General features: G+C 34.6%; 1 protein-coding gene across 1 annotated transcript; it reads right to left on the bottom strand.

The window, feature by feature from the left end:
* Positions 1 to 911: 911 nt before the first annotated feature.
* LOC107581629 (delta-1-pyrroline-5-carboxylate synthase-like) lies at positions 912 to 16,084 on the bottom strand. Its single transcript, XM_016267254.1, has 16 exons — positions 15,947 to 16,084; positions 15,314 to 15,423; positions 13,305 to 13,456; positions 12,996 to 13,145; positions 10,985 to 11,030; positions 9,466 to 9,590; positions 9,223 to 9,367; positions 9,049 to 9,122; positions 8,781 to 8,880; positions 8,430 to 8,650; positions 8,008 to 8,145; positions 5,434 to 5,629; positions 5,172 to 5,293; positions 3,159 to 3,345; positions 2,803 to 2,898; positions 912 to 2,714 (listed from the first exon to the last, which is right to left on the bottom strand). The coding sequence occupies exons 2-16, from the start codon at positions 15,402 to 15,404 to the stop codon at positions 2,518 to 2,520; spliced, it is 2,040 nt and encodes a 679-aa protein (XP_016122740.1). The 5' UTR covers positions 15,405 to 15,423; positions 15,947 to 16,084; the 3' UTR covers positions 912 to 2,517.
* Between the last annotated feature and the right edge of the window lie 719 nt (positions 16,085 to 16,803).

Genomic DNA, 16,803 nt, shown 5'->3' with positions numbered 1-16,803 from the left:
ATTTTTTGCAGTGCATGCAACATTTAATGCCATGATTTTATGAATTTAAGTCCTTTTAAGGCCTTAATTTGTGAAAGGGCAAACTAAGACTTTTTAAGACCTTTTTAAAACCCGCAGAAATCTTGAATGAATGAAACATGCCAAAATGTTGTTGCATGCGTACATGACGTCATCTCGTGCCTGAGAGACAAAAGGAAATTATTAAGGAAACCGCTTGTCCTTTGAACTGAGTTATTAAAGAACAAAAAAGGGGTATCTGAGGATGGAAGAGCAAAAGACTTTTATAAGATCACATGATGTCTAGCAGATGCTTTGGGCCCTTGAAAGAGGCCCCATAGTAGCAGCACATCATAGGGCAACACAGACTCAGAGGAAAAGTCAAAGTGGCCTGGTCTTAGCCCCGAGCAAGCGGCTCACTCAGAACACAAAACAAAACCAAGTCCATATCTCAGTTCATGCATTTTTCATAAGGTATGGATACCAAGCTCTTTCAAAGATAAATATCAATTATTGAAATAGTTAATTAGAAGCCCATATCTGGCAAAGATACAAATGAATAAAGAACTTTGATAATTAATTATTGATTTGAAAAAATTAAGCTCTGCAGGGAGCACATTTGAGTCTCTAAATATCCAAGGAAGCACAAGAAATGAGTTTTCGCCTCAAGTAATGTTCAATTAAAGCTGTACTGACTGTGAAAGTCCGATGGTTTGCCATGAGACCGGTTCTTTTAAATTTCACATCCATATGCTTTAAACTCTCAGACGTGTGAAATATTGGGCGCAGGTTGATGTGCAGTAGTAACAAATCAACAATTATTTAGCAGTCATAATTTGAACAGAATAAAACTGTACTGACAAAATAGATCTTAACGTGCAGCTTTAGGTTCAACACTCACGATCTTAGATTTGAAAATCAGCACTGCAAGCTTGGTTTCTCATGTTAGTCATAATTTTACTTTCTTACTTCTGCACCTGTATTTCCATCTCCTGATTTGGCAGTAACATTGTCCTCATTTGAGCATTTTTTAACCTCTTTCATCCAAACAGTCATTGATCATAGATCTTACGCAGTAAAGTTGGAACACAATAACAGATGAATGAGACTTAGTTTCTCTTCATCTCTGGATCTTTTTAGTTTCTGATGAAGGCTCATTGAGGGTAAACCGCACATTTTGGAGAATAAAAAGAACTTGTGAGTCAAAAGGCACTGGCACTTTCATGGCAAGCCTCAGTCTTCTCCCAGTCTCTTCTTTCCTAATAGCAACACAATTAATCCTCTGTAGTATTGTTTTCACTCTTCCATGTCCCACTTAGTGTTGGCAATTCTCTCTCTCCCTACAGAAAAGCCTCTTGATGTTTTCCACACTGAACTGCACTTAAGAAAGATTATTAATCAAGTTCAAAATGGGCCCAATACTTGTCGGTTTCCTCCCTAAACCCTTCTCCAAACCTCTTTCAGGTACAAATTAAACTTTCAGGTCTTTTTGAAAGTACAAAAAAGAAATTTATTCTACATACAAAAATTGTGAACATCTTCAGAACACTTTTCACACTATAAGCACCACTATTTTGTAGAGCGTTACAGCACTTTAAAGTACGGAAACGAGGCCTTTTTGAAGCAGTTCAGGACAAAAGCTGGCCGTCCCGGGTGAGTTTTACAGCAGTAACAGAAATGCTAACAGTTCTGCCTATTAATCATGATTAAAAAGCAATGAGTAAAAAAAAAAAATGCAAGGAAGATTGCTTTTCTTGCGTTTTCTCTTCAATAAAAGTAACTTATCCAGACAAAGCAGCTTTAAAATTCTAGTTTCTTTTTCAGTTGATAGTTTTCTTATCTTTTACTGTATATGACTTGTACTGCCACATGAAAAATATTCTTTTTTTAGTTAATAACAGTTTTTTTTAAATGTGATGTATATATTTTTCCCATAAAAGCTGAAATTACGTGTACACAATATGCTGTAAAATGGCACAATGATTTTTAATGCTCCAATTTTTGTCATGAAATTTCATTTAGAAATTCCTACTGCATTTTCACACATTAAATATGACATAAATATATAACAGGGGCAATTCGGGAGGCCTCTTTTCATTAACTCCATACTGGAGTGAAGCTGTCATTATTTTTTCCATGATCAGTAATTCGTTTTGCTACTCAAAAGAACATAATACAACGCACAAATCATAACAAAAATGACAAAAACAATCAGATGGATTACAGCTTTAAGCAAATTCCCTTGTCATCTTTGCATGACCCTTCTGAGTTTCTGTAGCTATACGTTCGTCTGGTTCTTTCTGAGAACAAGACACACTTGACTAAAATGGGTGTATCTGGGAAAATTTAAATGTATGGGTTCATTGAACGGCTCTCCATCCACAGATGATTTTCTTTGTATTCGCACTTACTCCAAATACACTGCCTGATTGGAGTCTTTAAATAGATTTTAAGTGGGTGAACTTTTACTTAAATAAGATGTATTTGATTCTTGACTGTACATGCTTTTACTTCACAACTCTAGCTAGTGGTTCTGCATCCAGGAAGAACCTGCGCCACCGGAAGATTCTCGTGCAGATATGTCATGCTGCCCTGCTCAGAGAAATCTGCAGCTGTATGGCCCTCGCCCCGTAAGACCCACTTGGTAGTGAGAAGCCCTTCTAACCCCACAGGCCCACGGGCATGAATACGAGCCGTGCTGATGCCAACCTCTGCACCTACAAAGCACCACAGGATCATTATGAGATTAAAAGGGGAAACATTTTAATAAGTTTGTGGATGAGCAAAAAAGAAAAAGACACCTACCGAGACCAAAACGATATCCGTCAGCGAACCGTGAGCTGGCATTCCAAAAGACACAGGCACTATCTAATTGCTGAAGGAACTGCTCTGCTGTGTCCTCTACAAAGAGTATGTGAAAGATAATGATAATTAAATAAATTCAATAAAGAAAATTTAAAAAAATGTTTGGAAGCATCAATGTTCCCACTAGATGGCACTACAGCACTGCTTTTTTTGTTCACAATAGAGCACTGAAAGCGAATGCATGTCATACTTCATCAAGTTTAACGTTTACACAGCTTGCAATTAATTTTAACACCAAGAGTCTAGATTTATTCATGATTGTCAACCACTATAGGCAGGTGTATGTTTCGTCTTACCATTTTCAGTGACGATAACATCAGTGTGGGAACTGCCGTATTTATGGATGTGATCAACAGCCTCCAGCATACTGTCCACAACCTCGATACAGCACTCCAGATCCCCGTACTCAGTACGCAGAGACTTGACCTCTGACGGGCTGAAGGTCAGATACGATGCAAACTTGGGGCCGGCATGGATCTTCACCTACAAAAGTCAAATAATTTAAACAATTTTAAGAAAGTGCAGTTATAAATGTAGACTATCATTTTATAATATGCAGAAATATATGGAAGACACACACACACAAAAAGAAAAAGAACAGTGAAGAAAAAAGAAAAGTAACAGTGAGATATAATTAAGATGTACACTACTCAAGCAGTACTAAAGTTTTTTTTTTTTAAGGAAATTAATACTTTTATTAAGCAAGGACACATTGCACTGATCAAAAGTGACAGTAAACAAATTTAATTATTTACTAAATATTGTAATTCAAATTCAGTGGGAATAAAGAATCACCCCCTTTAAAATAATGCAGCCTGAAATGAAGACAGAATTTATGACAAAGAGTGGTCATTGTGTTCATGTGACAACAATATCACAAAATCTCCACAAATGTGGCTTGTGCGGGAGTGTTGCAAGAAAAAAAGCCACTCCTCAAGAAAGGCCACATGCTGTCACGACTGAGCTTTGCCAAAAGACACCTTGAAGATTCTGAGGCAGATGAGACTAAAATGTAATTATCTGCCCTCAACACAAAATGATATGTCTGGCAGAAATCCAATACAGCTCATCATCCAAATAACAGCATTCCTACAGTAAAGCATGGAGGTTGTGATATCCTGTTATGGGGGTGTTTCTCTGCAGCAGGGACTGGAGCACTTGTCAGGATAGAAAGAAAAGTGGATGGGGCAAAATAACCTCAAATTCTGCTGCTCTCTGCCAGAAAGTTGTTTACCTTCCAACATGACAATGACCCAAAACACACAGCAAAACTGACCACACAGTGGTTTAAGGAGAAAAAGGTGAATGTCCTTACATGGCTTAGTCAGAGCCCAGACTTAAAATCTGTGGAATGACTTGAAGACTGCAGTCCACAAACGCTCATCATTAAATTTAACTGAACTTGAGCAGTTCTGCAAAGAAGAGTAGGCAAATAATGCAAAGCCTACATGTGCAAAGTTAGTAGACAGAAATCCCAACAGACTAAAGGCTGTAATTAAAGCAAAAGGTGGTTCAACAAAATACTGACACAAGAGGAGTGATCCTTTTTCCAACTAGATGATTCTGCTTTTTTTTTTTTTTTTCATGTTGGTGTTATATCTTTCACTTGGATGTTATAAGCTGCACTGAGTAAATACAGCTCGATAAACCAAAAACTGTGTCCATCTTCATTTCAGCCTACAAAGCAACAAAATGTGATTACTTTAAAGGGGGGTGATTCTTTTCAATACCCACTGTAAATGCTGTTGAACTTTTTTATTCATCCAAGAATCCTGAAATAAAATTGTATCATGGTTTATGCATTATGTATCCACAAAAATATTAAGCAGCTCAACTGCTTTTACATTTATAATAACATTAATTTTTTTCTGGAGCATCAAACAAGTAATAAAATAAAATAAGCTCTGAAGGATCATGTGGCATTGAAGACTGGAGTAATGGCTATTGAAAATTCAAGTTTGCCGTCACAGGAATTTGATCAAGTTTAATTCATTTACTATTTTAAAACATATTTAAATAGTAATCGGAATAATTTCATATTATTACTGTCTTGTTTAAATAGATACAGCCTTGGTGAGAAAGAGACTTCTTTTAAAAACATTTTTAATAATCTTCGACCCCAAACTTTTGAACGATAGTATGCATTTGCATTTACATTTTTTGTTTTGTTTAACCCTGAGGCAGAAAGAAGCTTCAATAGAAACACTATATTATTTTTTTCTAGACCAAAGACAGATCTGGTTACAGTCCTCAGAGTATAGGCCTAATTAAGTATGAATGACATACTGTGGATATATATGTGGTCTTACATGTTCTGTTCTCAGCATGTCAATGATCTGATCAAACAATGGGGTTCTGAGAAGATCTCGATGCACCAGCAGGGTTTCCATGGCATTACAGGCTGCAGGGTAGTCGCATTTAGAGTCTCGGACTAAAGAGATAAAACATAACCAGTGTGATTTAAACCATTATAAACAATAAATCTACAATATCAAATTGTTGTCTGTGAAGTACACCTATGTGGAAAAAACAACAACATCTACACTCGTAAATCTTCACTGGCAGTCTTACTGATCTTGATGGCTTTGTCAACACTGGCCTCATGGTCCACATAAACATGGCAGATCCCCTCACTGTGGCCAAGAACAGGGATGCTCTTAGCTGCACGCTGAATATCTCTGACTAGCTGAGAGGAGCCGCGGGGAATGATCAGATCAATCATCTTCTCCAGACGGCACAGATCCTCCACCTCTTCACGCGTGCTCACCTGCCACACACATTATATCTTTTAAATGACTATATATACACACACATCAAAAGGTTTTTTGTTGTTGTTGTTTTTAAATTAATACTTTTATGCAGCAAGGATGTATTAAATTGATCAAAAGTGAAAGTAAAGACATGTATAATGTCACAAAAGATCTCGATTTCAAATAAATGCTGTTCATCAAAGAATCCTGAAAAAAATCCAAACTTCTAGAGGATCATGTGAAAATTTAGCTTTGCCATCACAGGAATAAACATTCATATTTTAAATATATAAAAAATGGAATTGTAATTTTAAATTGTAATAAGATTTCACAATATTACTCTTTTTACTGTAGTTTGTTCAATTATGTAAATGCAGCCTTGGTGAGACTTCTTTTTAAAAAACACACACAAAAAAAAAACTTACTGGACCTAAACTTCTGAACAGCAGTGTGTGTGTGTGTGTGTGTGTGTGTGTGTGTGTGTGTGTATAGCCCATTCTACAGGATTGGTCCAAACTTCTGTCCCACAACCAAAAAAACACATTTAAAAAGCATTTAAGTATTCAAATCTTAGATGTTTACTAAGATCCTTCTATTCTCTATTGAAACCCACAATAATATTTAAAATATTAGTAAGCTTAATATATATAAAATCATCATTTATTGGGTACTTTCAATCGGGAGGTGGCTGTCCCGAACCCTAACCCCTAAATTTCAACTTATGAAAATGATATTGAAATAATTTTTGCATTTTTTTCAAATGTTGTTTTTAAAATATCTTTGATTCTTTTAAAAAGTGAAGTAAAAAAAAAATATACATTTCCTTTGTAAATTATGAAACTTTATGTAAAAAAATGTGTCCCGCATTTTCATGTCACTACCGAATCAGTCTATGTTTTAGTCCATTGGCTGAGACTGAAATTAACTACACCCCTACATGTATGACCAGGAAATATTTGTCTCTCTCTCTCTCTCATAGCTACAGGGTGAGTAGATAGGCCCCTTTATATTGAGGTAAATGTGTTCAAAAGTCTGAAAAATCTGTGTGTAACTACGGAACGTCAACACCGAACACCTTTTTTCTGCGATAAAGCACACTTTTTTGGGAGTTATTCCATATAATTTAATTTTTATGTGTGTACAACTGTTCAAAACTGCGCTAGCTATCCATGTGCTGATTAGCATCTTTGAGATAGGCTCAAAAGTATCTAAATTTGTTTTTTTTGGGTGTTATCCAATAACATTGTCACTACCGAAATCATGTCACTACCGAATCAGTCTATGTTTTAGTCCATTGGCTGAGACTGAAATTAACTACACCCCTACATGTATGACCAGGAAATATTTGTCTCTCTCTCTCTCTCATAGCTACAGGGTGAGTAGATAGGCCCCTTTATATTGAGGTAAATGTGTTCAAAAGTCTGAAAAATCTGTGTGTAACTACGGAACGTCAACACCGAACACCTTTTTTCTGCGATAAAGCACACTTTTTTGGGAGTTATTCCATATAATTAAATTTTTATGTGTGTACAACTGTTCAAAACTGCGCTAGCTATCCATGTGCTGATTAGCATCTTTGAGATAGGCTCAAAAGTATCTAAATTTGTTTTTTTTGGGTGTTATCCAATAACATTGTCACTACCGAAACGGTCACGACCGAAACATGTCATCATTGTTTCGGTAGTAACAAAAGGAAACACATAATCCTCATATTTGGGGGAAATAAACAAAAAAAAAACTGCATAACTGTACTAAAATCTTTAGTATGTTTTAGTAGTGTTTTAGTATGCAAGTTAAAATTCTGCAATGTGATGTGGTCGCTACCAAAGCATTACTGTCACTACCGAAAATGGGATGTTTTGTCAAAAATAAAGTATACTGAATTATGATGAGTTTTTGGTTCAATGTGTATTCAAACTACTAAATCCTTAACTTTGAAATCAGTAAGATCAACTTTTTGATTCAAAATACAACAAATCTCATAAATTACACTTGAAATATTGTTAAAAATTTAATTTTTATAGATTTAACTTTGGAAAAAAAAAATTATAAAATAGAAAAAAATATATTTATGTATATGTAAGCAAAATCCTATTAGGTCAATATAACCCTTCTAATTAAATTATTATTACTGTGTTTCGGGAGTGACAAATTTGGGGAGAGGAAAAATATTCTGACTATATATCTGAAAATACAATATGAGAATTAACTGCACAATTACTAGAAATGTGCAACTTGGATATTATCAAATTTGCATACATAATTTTTTGGGGGGAAAAATTAATTATTTTCAATACGTTTTTTAACTCTGACTTTGGACCAATTCTGTAGATTCTATACAGATTTGCCCATATATGAATGGTGAAAACCTGCTGTGCAAAAGCATTTCATTTACCAGCTGGATGGCATCTTTGACTCCATGGATAGACAGAGCCTCCTGAGTGAGTTCATGCAGGATGCGATTTGTGTTGGCCGCCTCTTTGCCACCTTTCAACAAAAGAGCATTTCCACTGGCAATGGCTAAAGCAGAAACCTGTTGGTTGATAAAAATAAATTAGACATTTAGCAGATGTTTGAATGAAGCAACTCACATTACACTACAAATACAGGTTGGCCAATCCCACTTGAGCAACCTGGAGACTGGGCAAATCTGGTGACGAATTAAAGGGTTTGAATATACAACCTTTCTGTTAACAGCCCAGATGTTTAACCACCACCCACTGGCCCAAACATAAACATGCTCACATACAGGAAAACTAAAACAATATAAAAAAAACTACACTATTTATTTATATGCATGCATTTTGTGCACCTGACCTGAGGAAGGCAGTCTGGTCGTGACTCAAAGATGACCAGTAGTACTCCTATGGGGACAGTGATCTGCTCCAGCTCCAGTTTGTTTGCCACACGAGTCCTGCGCAGAACCCTGCCAACGCTGTCCTGAGAGGACACTGCAATCTGACGTAAGCCGATGGACAGACTGTTCAGTTTAGACGATGACAAACTGAGTCGCTTCAGCATGGCTGGAGACAGACGACCTGTAACATAACAGATTGAAATTGAGTGAACCAAAAAAAAAAAATCTTTGTGATAGACCACTCCAGTGGGGGGTGGGGGGGGAGGGGCCATCTCATGGTCTGGAGAGCATGTGCAATCACTTCCTGTTACCTGTGCTAACAGCATGCTCCATGTCCTTTTTGTTGGCAGATAAGATTTCATCTTTTCTCTCAGTAAGGAGATCAGCCAATGTGCAAATGATGTCACTTCTCTGTGGACAAACAGAATATGACATGACACAGATGCTGACTATAGAGGTTAAGATAAAAAATACCCCAGAATATTCCTTTTTAATCTAATGATTCAACAGTTTCTGGGGAAAATAAGCACATATGATTCCAGCCGTCATTTAAAATAGTGGTTCAAAAGTTTAGCCAACCTGCTCTGGTTCAAGGGAAGCAAGGGTCCTGCCAGCAGAGCGAGCCATTTCTGTCTGCTGCTCGACTGTGGGACCTGTGAATGATGAAAAGTGGCATCTGAGATCTTTCAAAAAACAAAGATAAATGAATCACATTAGAAAAAAACTGATTCAGTAGAACGTGTGGTAACTCACCAGCTGGCTTGACCTCTGAGAAGAAGGTTCCTACTTTCTTTCCCTCAACAATGTCAGTGATCACATGACCCGTGACTTTGGGGTGTGTACCGTTAGCAATGACAACAGACGTCCCACCTTGGAGAGCCCAGAGAGCAGCTTTAACCTGAAGTTTAGTGATTACACATACTGCCAGTTTCAGTTATTCATCCTAACAAAATATATATTTTGTGTGTGTCACAGATATCCTTTCTGTAATCATACCTTAGCTTCCATTCCTCCAATGCCGACCCTGGACTTTGTGCCGTAGGTTATGGAATGCTGGTCGCCAGGGTAAAATGTGTCCAGGAGCTTGGCATCGTCTGACCCTGGTGGGCTGTCGTAAAGTCCTGGAGAGGGTGATAAAAAAAGGCAAGTAAAATGGTCGAGTTTAAAATTTCACTCAAATATTAAAAGCCTGCCATTATTAACTCTGGAAAGCTTCAGACTGCATTTAACTGCATTAAAAAGAGTGACGATAATTTAAGTCTTTAAACCTTTTCCTTAAGTGTTATATAGTACAGTTAAAATATAGTTTTTAATATTTTAAAAATAAATAAAAAGTAGTTATTATAGTTTGTGAAATCATAACCATGATATATTTTTTTCTGTATTTATTTGAAATAGAAATCTTTCGTAACATTATAAATAAATATCTTCACTTTTGATCAATTTAATGCATCTTTGCTGAATAAAAATGTAAATTTCTTAAAAGTTTAAACATAGAATACAAATATAAATAATTAAATGAAGTAAATAAATAAAATATCCAAAAACTAAAATCCTTTTTACATTTTTAAATGCGACAAGAACATTTAGGTATCACAACATCTTAATGTATAGTATCATTTTGAGACTTGCTAAAGATTACTTTATACTAAATACTTGAAGTATGAAAATAGTATGAACAAGTAAATATACAATACAGATAAATAAATAAAAAAACATCTAATACCAGCCAGTAAAATATGATATGGTATTGATGTATTCACTGATTAACATTCAAACTGAAATTCAACTTCAGCCTCCAACTTTTTAAAGTAAAACGGTTAGTTTACTCAGCTAAAACATGCTTGCTTGACACGCAAGAAAAACCAATGAGATTTGTTCCCACAAGCCAATCAAGTACGGTTGAGCTTATCTTTACCATATTTGATGTGCTCTATGTGTGTGCTTTGATCAATGTTTAGATGTGAATTAAAGCCTACATTATATCTGTTCATAAAAAGTGATCGTGTCTCTTCAGAAGACTTGGATTAAACAGCTCGATTTATATGCACTTCTTTTGTGATCTCTTAACCCTATGATGCCTTCTGTATCATATTTGATACCCACATTTCTAAGGCCTCTAATTTATCAACATGATTAAAACTTTGCTGAAAAACCTGTTGTACACAATCTACTACATGCCTTCTGTCATCTGATAGTTTAGCCTTCTTTTAGCAAGTAACAAGGCCTTTTGGAATAATTCTAAAAACTCTGCCTTCAGGTTGTGGTACATGTGTGTTTGTGCTGTTTAATATTAATTTATAAAGTAATGTAAGAATAACTTTTATGAAGATGAACACTTACTGGACAGAAGCAACTTAGGTTTACTTGATTATGTATACATCATATTTAGAAAAATCATGTTAAAATGTTGAGTCTCAAATATAATACATCTGGCTTTTAGGAATGTTTATTTGTATATCATTGCACACCATTGTTTTACACCCCTCAAATTATAACTATAGCTTTTATCCACTTTGTCCCGCAGCGGCACACGCTCTCGCCTCTAGAACTGGCAGTGACTGACAAAGGAAACACATCCAACTTCAGCCTCCAACTTTTTAAAGTAAAACGGTTAGTTTACTCAGCTAAAACATGCTTGCTTGACACGCAAGAAAAAACAATGAGATTTGTTCCCACAAGCCAATCAAGTACGGTTGAGCTTATCTTTACCATATTTGATGTGCTCTATGTGTGTGCTTTGATCAATGTTTAGATGTGAATTAAAGCCTACATTATATCTGTTCATAAAAAGCGATTGTGTCTCTTCAGAAGACTTGGATTAAACAGCTCGATTTATATGCACTTCTTTTGTGATCTCTTAACCCTATGATGCCTTCTGTATCATATTTGATACCCACATTTCTAAAGCCTCCAATTTATCAACATGATTAAAACTTTGCTGAAAAACCTGTTGTACACAATCTACTACATGCCTTCTGTCATCTGATAGTTTAGCCTTCTTTTAGCAAGTAACAAGGCCTTTTGGAATAATTCTAAAAACTCTGCCTTCAGGTTGTGGTACATGTGTGTTTGTGCTGTTTAATATTAATTTATAAAGTAATGTAAGAATAACTTTTATGAAGATGAACACTTACTTGACAGAAGCAACTTACGTTTACTTGATTATGTATACATCATATTTAGAAAAATCATGTTAAAATGTTGAGTCTCAAATATAATACATCTGGCTTTTAGGAATGTTTATTTGTATATCATTGCACACCATTGTTTTACACCCCTCAAATTATAACTATAGCTTTTATCATAAAACTACGCATTTAAATATCATCTTTATAATACATATTATTGGGAGATATAGAGTGACAAATTATATTTCTATGCATTTTATGTAAGTAGTCTGTTATACCATTCTAAAGATAATGGTAAACTGTTCCATTTTTAAAAATGTATATATTTTCTGACTATTATTTCATATGTCAGGCTGCAAAGGGTTAATAAACCTTTTGCAGCTTTGGGTGAATTAACTTTTAACCAAGGGACAGAAATCTCTCCCATTTCACTAAAATTATCTCAGGAAAAAAAATGTGTTTCAAAGATGAATGAACATCTTATGTATTTCAAAAGACATGAGGGTGAGTAATTGATGTGAGAATTTTCATTTTTGGATGAACTATCCCTTTTGATTGTATTTTTGTTCAATCCAATTTTAAAAACCTGTTGTACACAATCTACTACATGCCTTCTGTCATCTGATAGTTTAGCCTTCTTTTAGCAAGTAACAAGGCCTTTTGGAATAATTCTAAAAACTGCCTTCAGGTTGTGGTACATGTGTGTTTGTGCTGTTTAATATTAATTTATAAAGTAATGTAAGAATAACTTTTATGAAGATGAACACTTACTTGACAGAAGCAACTTACGTTTACTTGATTATGTATACATCATATTTAGAAAAATCATGTTAAAATGTTGAGTCTCAAATATAATACATCTGGCTTTTAGGAATGTTTATTTGTATATCATTGCACACCATTGTTTTACACCCCTCAAATTATAACTATAGCTTTTAACATAAAACTACGCATTTAAATATCATCTTTATAATACATATTATTGGGAGATATAGAGTGACAAATTATATTTCTATGCATTTTATGTAAGTAGTCTGTTATACCATTCTAAAGATAATGGTAAACTGTTCCATTTTTAAAAATGTATATATTTTCTGACTATTATTTCATATGTCAGGCTGCAAAGGGTTAATAAACCTTTTGCAGCTTTGGGTGAATTAACTTTTAACCAAGGGACAGAAATCTCTCCCATTTCACTAAAATTATCTCAGGAAAAAAAATGTGTTTCAAAGATGAATGAACATCTTATGGATTTCAAAAGACATGAGGGTGAGTAATTGATGTGAGAATTTTCATTTTTGGATGAACTATCCCTTTTGATGTATTTTGATTGTATTTTTGTTCAATCCAATTTGATTTTTAACCAAAAATGTTATCAAATGTATATGTCCTCACCATATCTTTGAGCTGATTCTGGCCTGAGTGCAGGGCTTGTCTGACACTCTGTGAGAGAAGAATTTCATGCCTCAGCCTTTGTTTTCCAAATGCTACAGCACCACTGGTCACAATCATCATCTCTCTACCCTGATTCTGAAGCACGGCCACCTTAAACAATCAAATTGCATAAATAAAGAGTTATAATGTGACATCAATTAAATATTATAAACAAAATTCCTATAATATGCAACAATAATTTTATTCAGCATCACGATTTGTTAGCACATTATATTTATGTGAAAATCCTTAAGCTTCGATCATCTTTACCTGTTCTACAATTGAAGCGAGTCGGCCCAAAGCGAGGCCGCACTCGTCGCCTCGGGTTACGACAGCACTCCCCAACTTGACGACGATTCTCTTGGCCTGGCGCAGCTCACTTCGGTGAGCAAATGACTTACCGTGCGCCCGTGCCAGCGGCACTGTAAAAAAAGGCACGTTACTCCACTGACGCACAGCATGGAGTGTGAGAAATGGGGAGGAAGAGGGATCTGCATGGAGAGAGAGCCGGAAAAGCACCCAATGAGGAGCCATGCCATGCAGGAAAGCCAGTGAGTGATGGATAAATGGACTGTGTTAGCGTGCACTGTATCACCAATAGACATTAGAATAATGAGGATAGAATGGATATGAGGGGAAATGGTAAAAGACAAGCAGAGAAAATAGCAAGTATGAAGTGCATGTTGTAACAAATGGCATTGTATACTATGAATATAATTAGCTCTGTGACAATTTGCTTATGTTCTTCTCTTCTAAGTCTCTTTGAAAGTGTCTGCTAAATGCAAAAATTTAAATGCAATTGTAAATAAACTAACACTATGCTATTCCCCACAAAATTAATCAATGCAAATTTTTTTATAATCCATAATCTAAAATGGAATAACTTTCTGTGCTTCTTTTCAACTGATGTAACCAAAGCCACATTTGGCAAATAATATTACAGTCCAACTTGCATGATCCAAACAACTTCCAATGAAGTGCATTACAACTATTTACTTTGTAATTAAAAATATCATCTTAAATTTTAAAAGAGTTCTATAAATATATTAATTGAAAATATGATTATAGTTTATAAAAAAAAAACATTACAGATGTGTATAGTGAAATATATATATGAAATGTCTGGCAAATAGCAATAAGATGATAATTATTTTCATGTTATGGCAGATAATAATATGAACAAAAAAATGTGCCTTTATTTTGAAATGAAAAAGATAACATTTAAGAGTGTTATTAAATGTTTTAAATTAGTAATATTGGCCAGTAACTTTTAATATTTTGAGTAAAAACAGTAAATGTGAAAACTCACCTCTACATCTGAGTGAGTAATGCATAAATGTAAACAAATTAAGTGCTGATCCCCATGGAGTTCTATAAATATATTAATTGAAAATATTATTATAGTTTATAAAAAAAAAACATTACAGATGTGTATAGTGAAATATATATATGAAATGTCTGGCAAATAGCAATAAGATGATAATTATTTTCATGTTATGGCAGATAATAATATGAACAAAAAAATGTGCCTTTATTTTGAAATGAAAAAGATAACATTTAAGAGTGTTATTAAATGTTTTAAATTAGTAATATTGGCCAGTAACTTTTAATATTTTGAGTAAAAACAGTAAATGTGAAAACTCACCTCTACATCTGAGTAATGCATAAATGTGAACAAATTAAGTGCTGATCCCCATGGGATTCTAGAAAATTCAAACCAACTGACTTAAAGAAAACAAGAAATCAATATTGACTATTTTTACATGTAAAATTTGATTGGTCTTTATACAAAATTCGTCAATAACAAATGGCAGTGCAATCATAAAAGTGATCTGTAAAAGCAATCAAATGAAATGAACAGAAATCACAAGCCATTCACAAAGCTATGAGCTCATAAAGTTCAGCGCTCACCAAACCCCCGCCACATTTTTTATGAAAGAAAATAACACAGTAAAGGATGCCACATCAGCAAAGCCAGACAGCACAGCCAAACGCTGACAGGACACAACTCAAAGAAGAGCACCGACCCAGTGAATGAGAGAGACAGACAAGCTGTAAATTAAGAGCAAGGGTTATGAATGGAAACAACTAATTGTATCTCTAGATTTAAAGCTCGGTCTCTGACTGATTTTAATAAATAAGAAACAAGGATATACTGATATACTTAATATCCGTTCTGATATTGATCACTTTTGCAATCCATAAACTTTTCTTTATAGTACCCTACATATTTTTCTTTCTTGCAAGAGGTATGTGATACAAGGTACATAAATACTTACTTTTGCCTTGTGAAGCAGCTCTTATGAATGCTTGCATAGCATTAGTTCTCGCTAAAAACTGAGAACAGGAGAACATCTTCTGGAGATACATGGTGACCTGATCTGTACAACTGAAATATACATCAAAACACAATTGATCTAATCAATTTAATTAAATCTTTCAGGCAAGGTCCCCACATTAATAAAGTATGTGAGATATTATGTGAGATCATATGATGATAGTTTATTTAACGAAATGTAAACAAAAGCTTGATCTGCACCCAACTGACCTATACATTCAATTCAACAAGTCAAGTGCATCACTGAGCTAAACGTACAAGAGAAAATAGTTACCAGGGATGGATGCTTTTATTACGTGAAAACATTTAATAATGAGTGGGGAATCTTTATATTGTATAAGAAATAAAAAGATGAAATAAAAAAAAAACTGGGTTCAAGAAACCACCACTTACCAGCACCACAATAAATAATAATGAATAAACAGACATTAGAGAAAAACACTTATTTTCACTGCAAACTTTCTTCAGAGACACGTTAGCTGATGCAAGAAGGAAGATTAAATGGCCTAGCATGAGATTTCTAATGCAATTTATTCAGAGTAATGCAGTAACGTGTAAATGTAAATTTACATACCTTAATCTACAAAAAAATATATTTTTTAAAGCTCAAGTTCACTGCCACCGGTGCTCTTCTGTGCCACATCAACTCTTCAGCAGCTGCTCGCATGGATTCAGCCATGTTGACGTTCATCCACGTAGTTACGCAACGGGCGTACGCAATGATAATTGTACGCTGATTACGGTTACGATTCACAAACCTATTTACGGTCAGCTCCGCTGAGGTCACATACGCAATCAGCGCAAAATTGTAGCGTTTTATTATTATCAGGGCTGCACGATTATGACAAAAATCATAATTGTCGATTATTCCCTTGAAATTGTAATTGCGATTGTCACAATTTACATTGAATGATGTTTATACCACTGTTTGATGCAACTGCATGCCGTATTTTTATATGAAAATAAACAAGCTGAAAAACCTTTAGTGCTTTTCTATAGTAATAAGCCTCAAATGTCAAATATACATCGGATTGGTTTCTTCTTTAAAGAACTTTTATTAAAAAAAAGTAACAATATGAATGGTATTATAATGTTATAGGAACAATGGAAAAACCCTTCAGATAACATGTAGAAAGAAAAAAACATATCTTAAGCGTGCAGAATAACATAAGTGGACTTTGAACGATTACGTAATTGTGACATCCATAATTGTAATTGCGATCAGAAATTCGATTAATTGTGCATCATTCATTATTATTATTATTACTATTATTATTATTGTTATTATTATTAAAACAATTAAAAATGGCATTACAGGTCAGAATATGTATTATGTAGTATATTTGTGGGTGTCGCAACCTCAATGGTACTTTCAATAGTTGTTTTTATAGGCCATTGGTTTGAATCTCAGCCTCCAGCACTAGAGGGCGG

The sequence above is a fragment of the Sinocyclocheilus grahami genome, unplaced genomic scaffold, assembly GCF_001515645.1.
Source record: "Sinocyclocheilus grahami isolate Dianchi unplaced genomic scaffold, SAMN03320097.WGS_v1.1 scaffold36.1, whole genome shotgun sequence".
Lineage (NCBI taxonomy): Eukaryota > Metazoa > Chordata > Actinopteri > Cypriniformes > Cyprinidae > Sinocyclocheilus > Sinocyclocheilus grahami.
The sequence above is the reverse complement of the archived record's forward strand: the minus strand, read 5'-3'. Positions and strand labels throughout refer to the sequence as shown.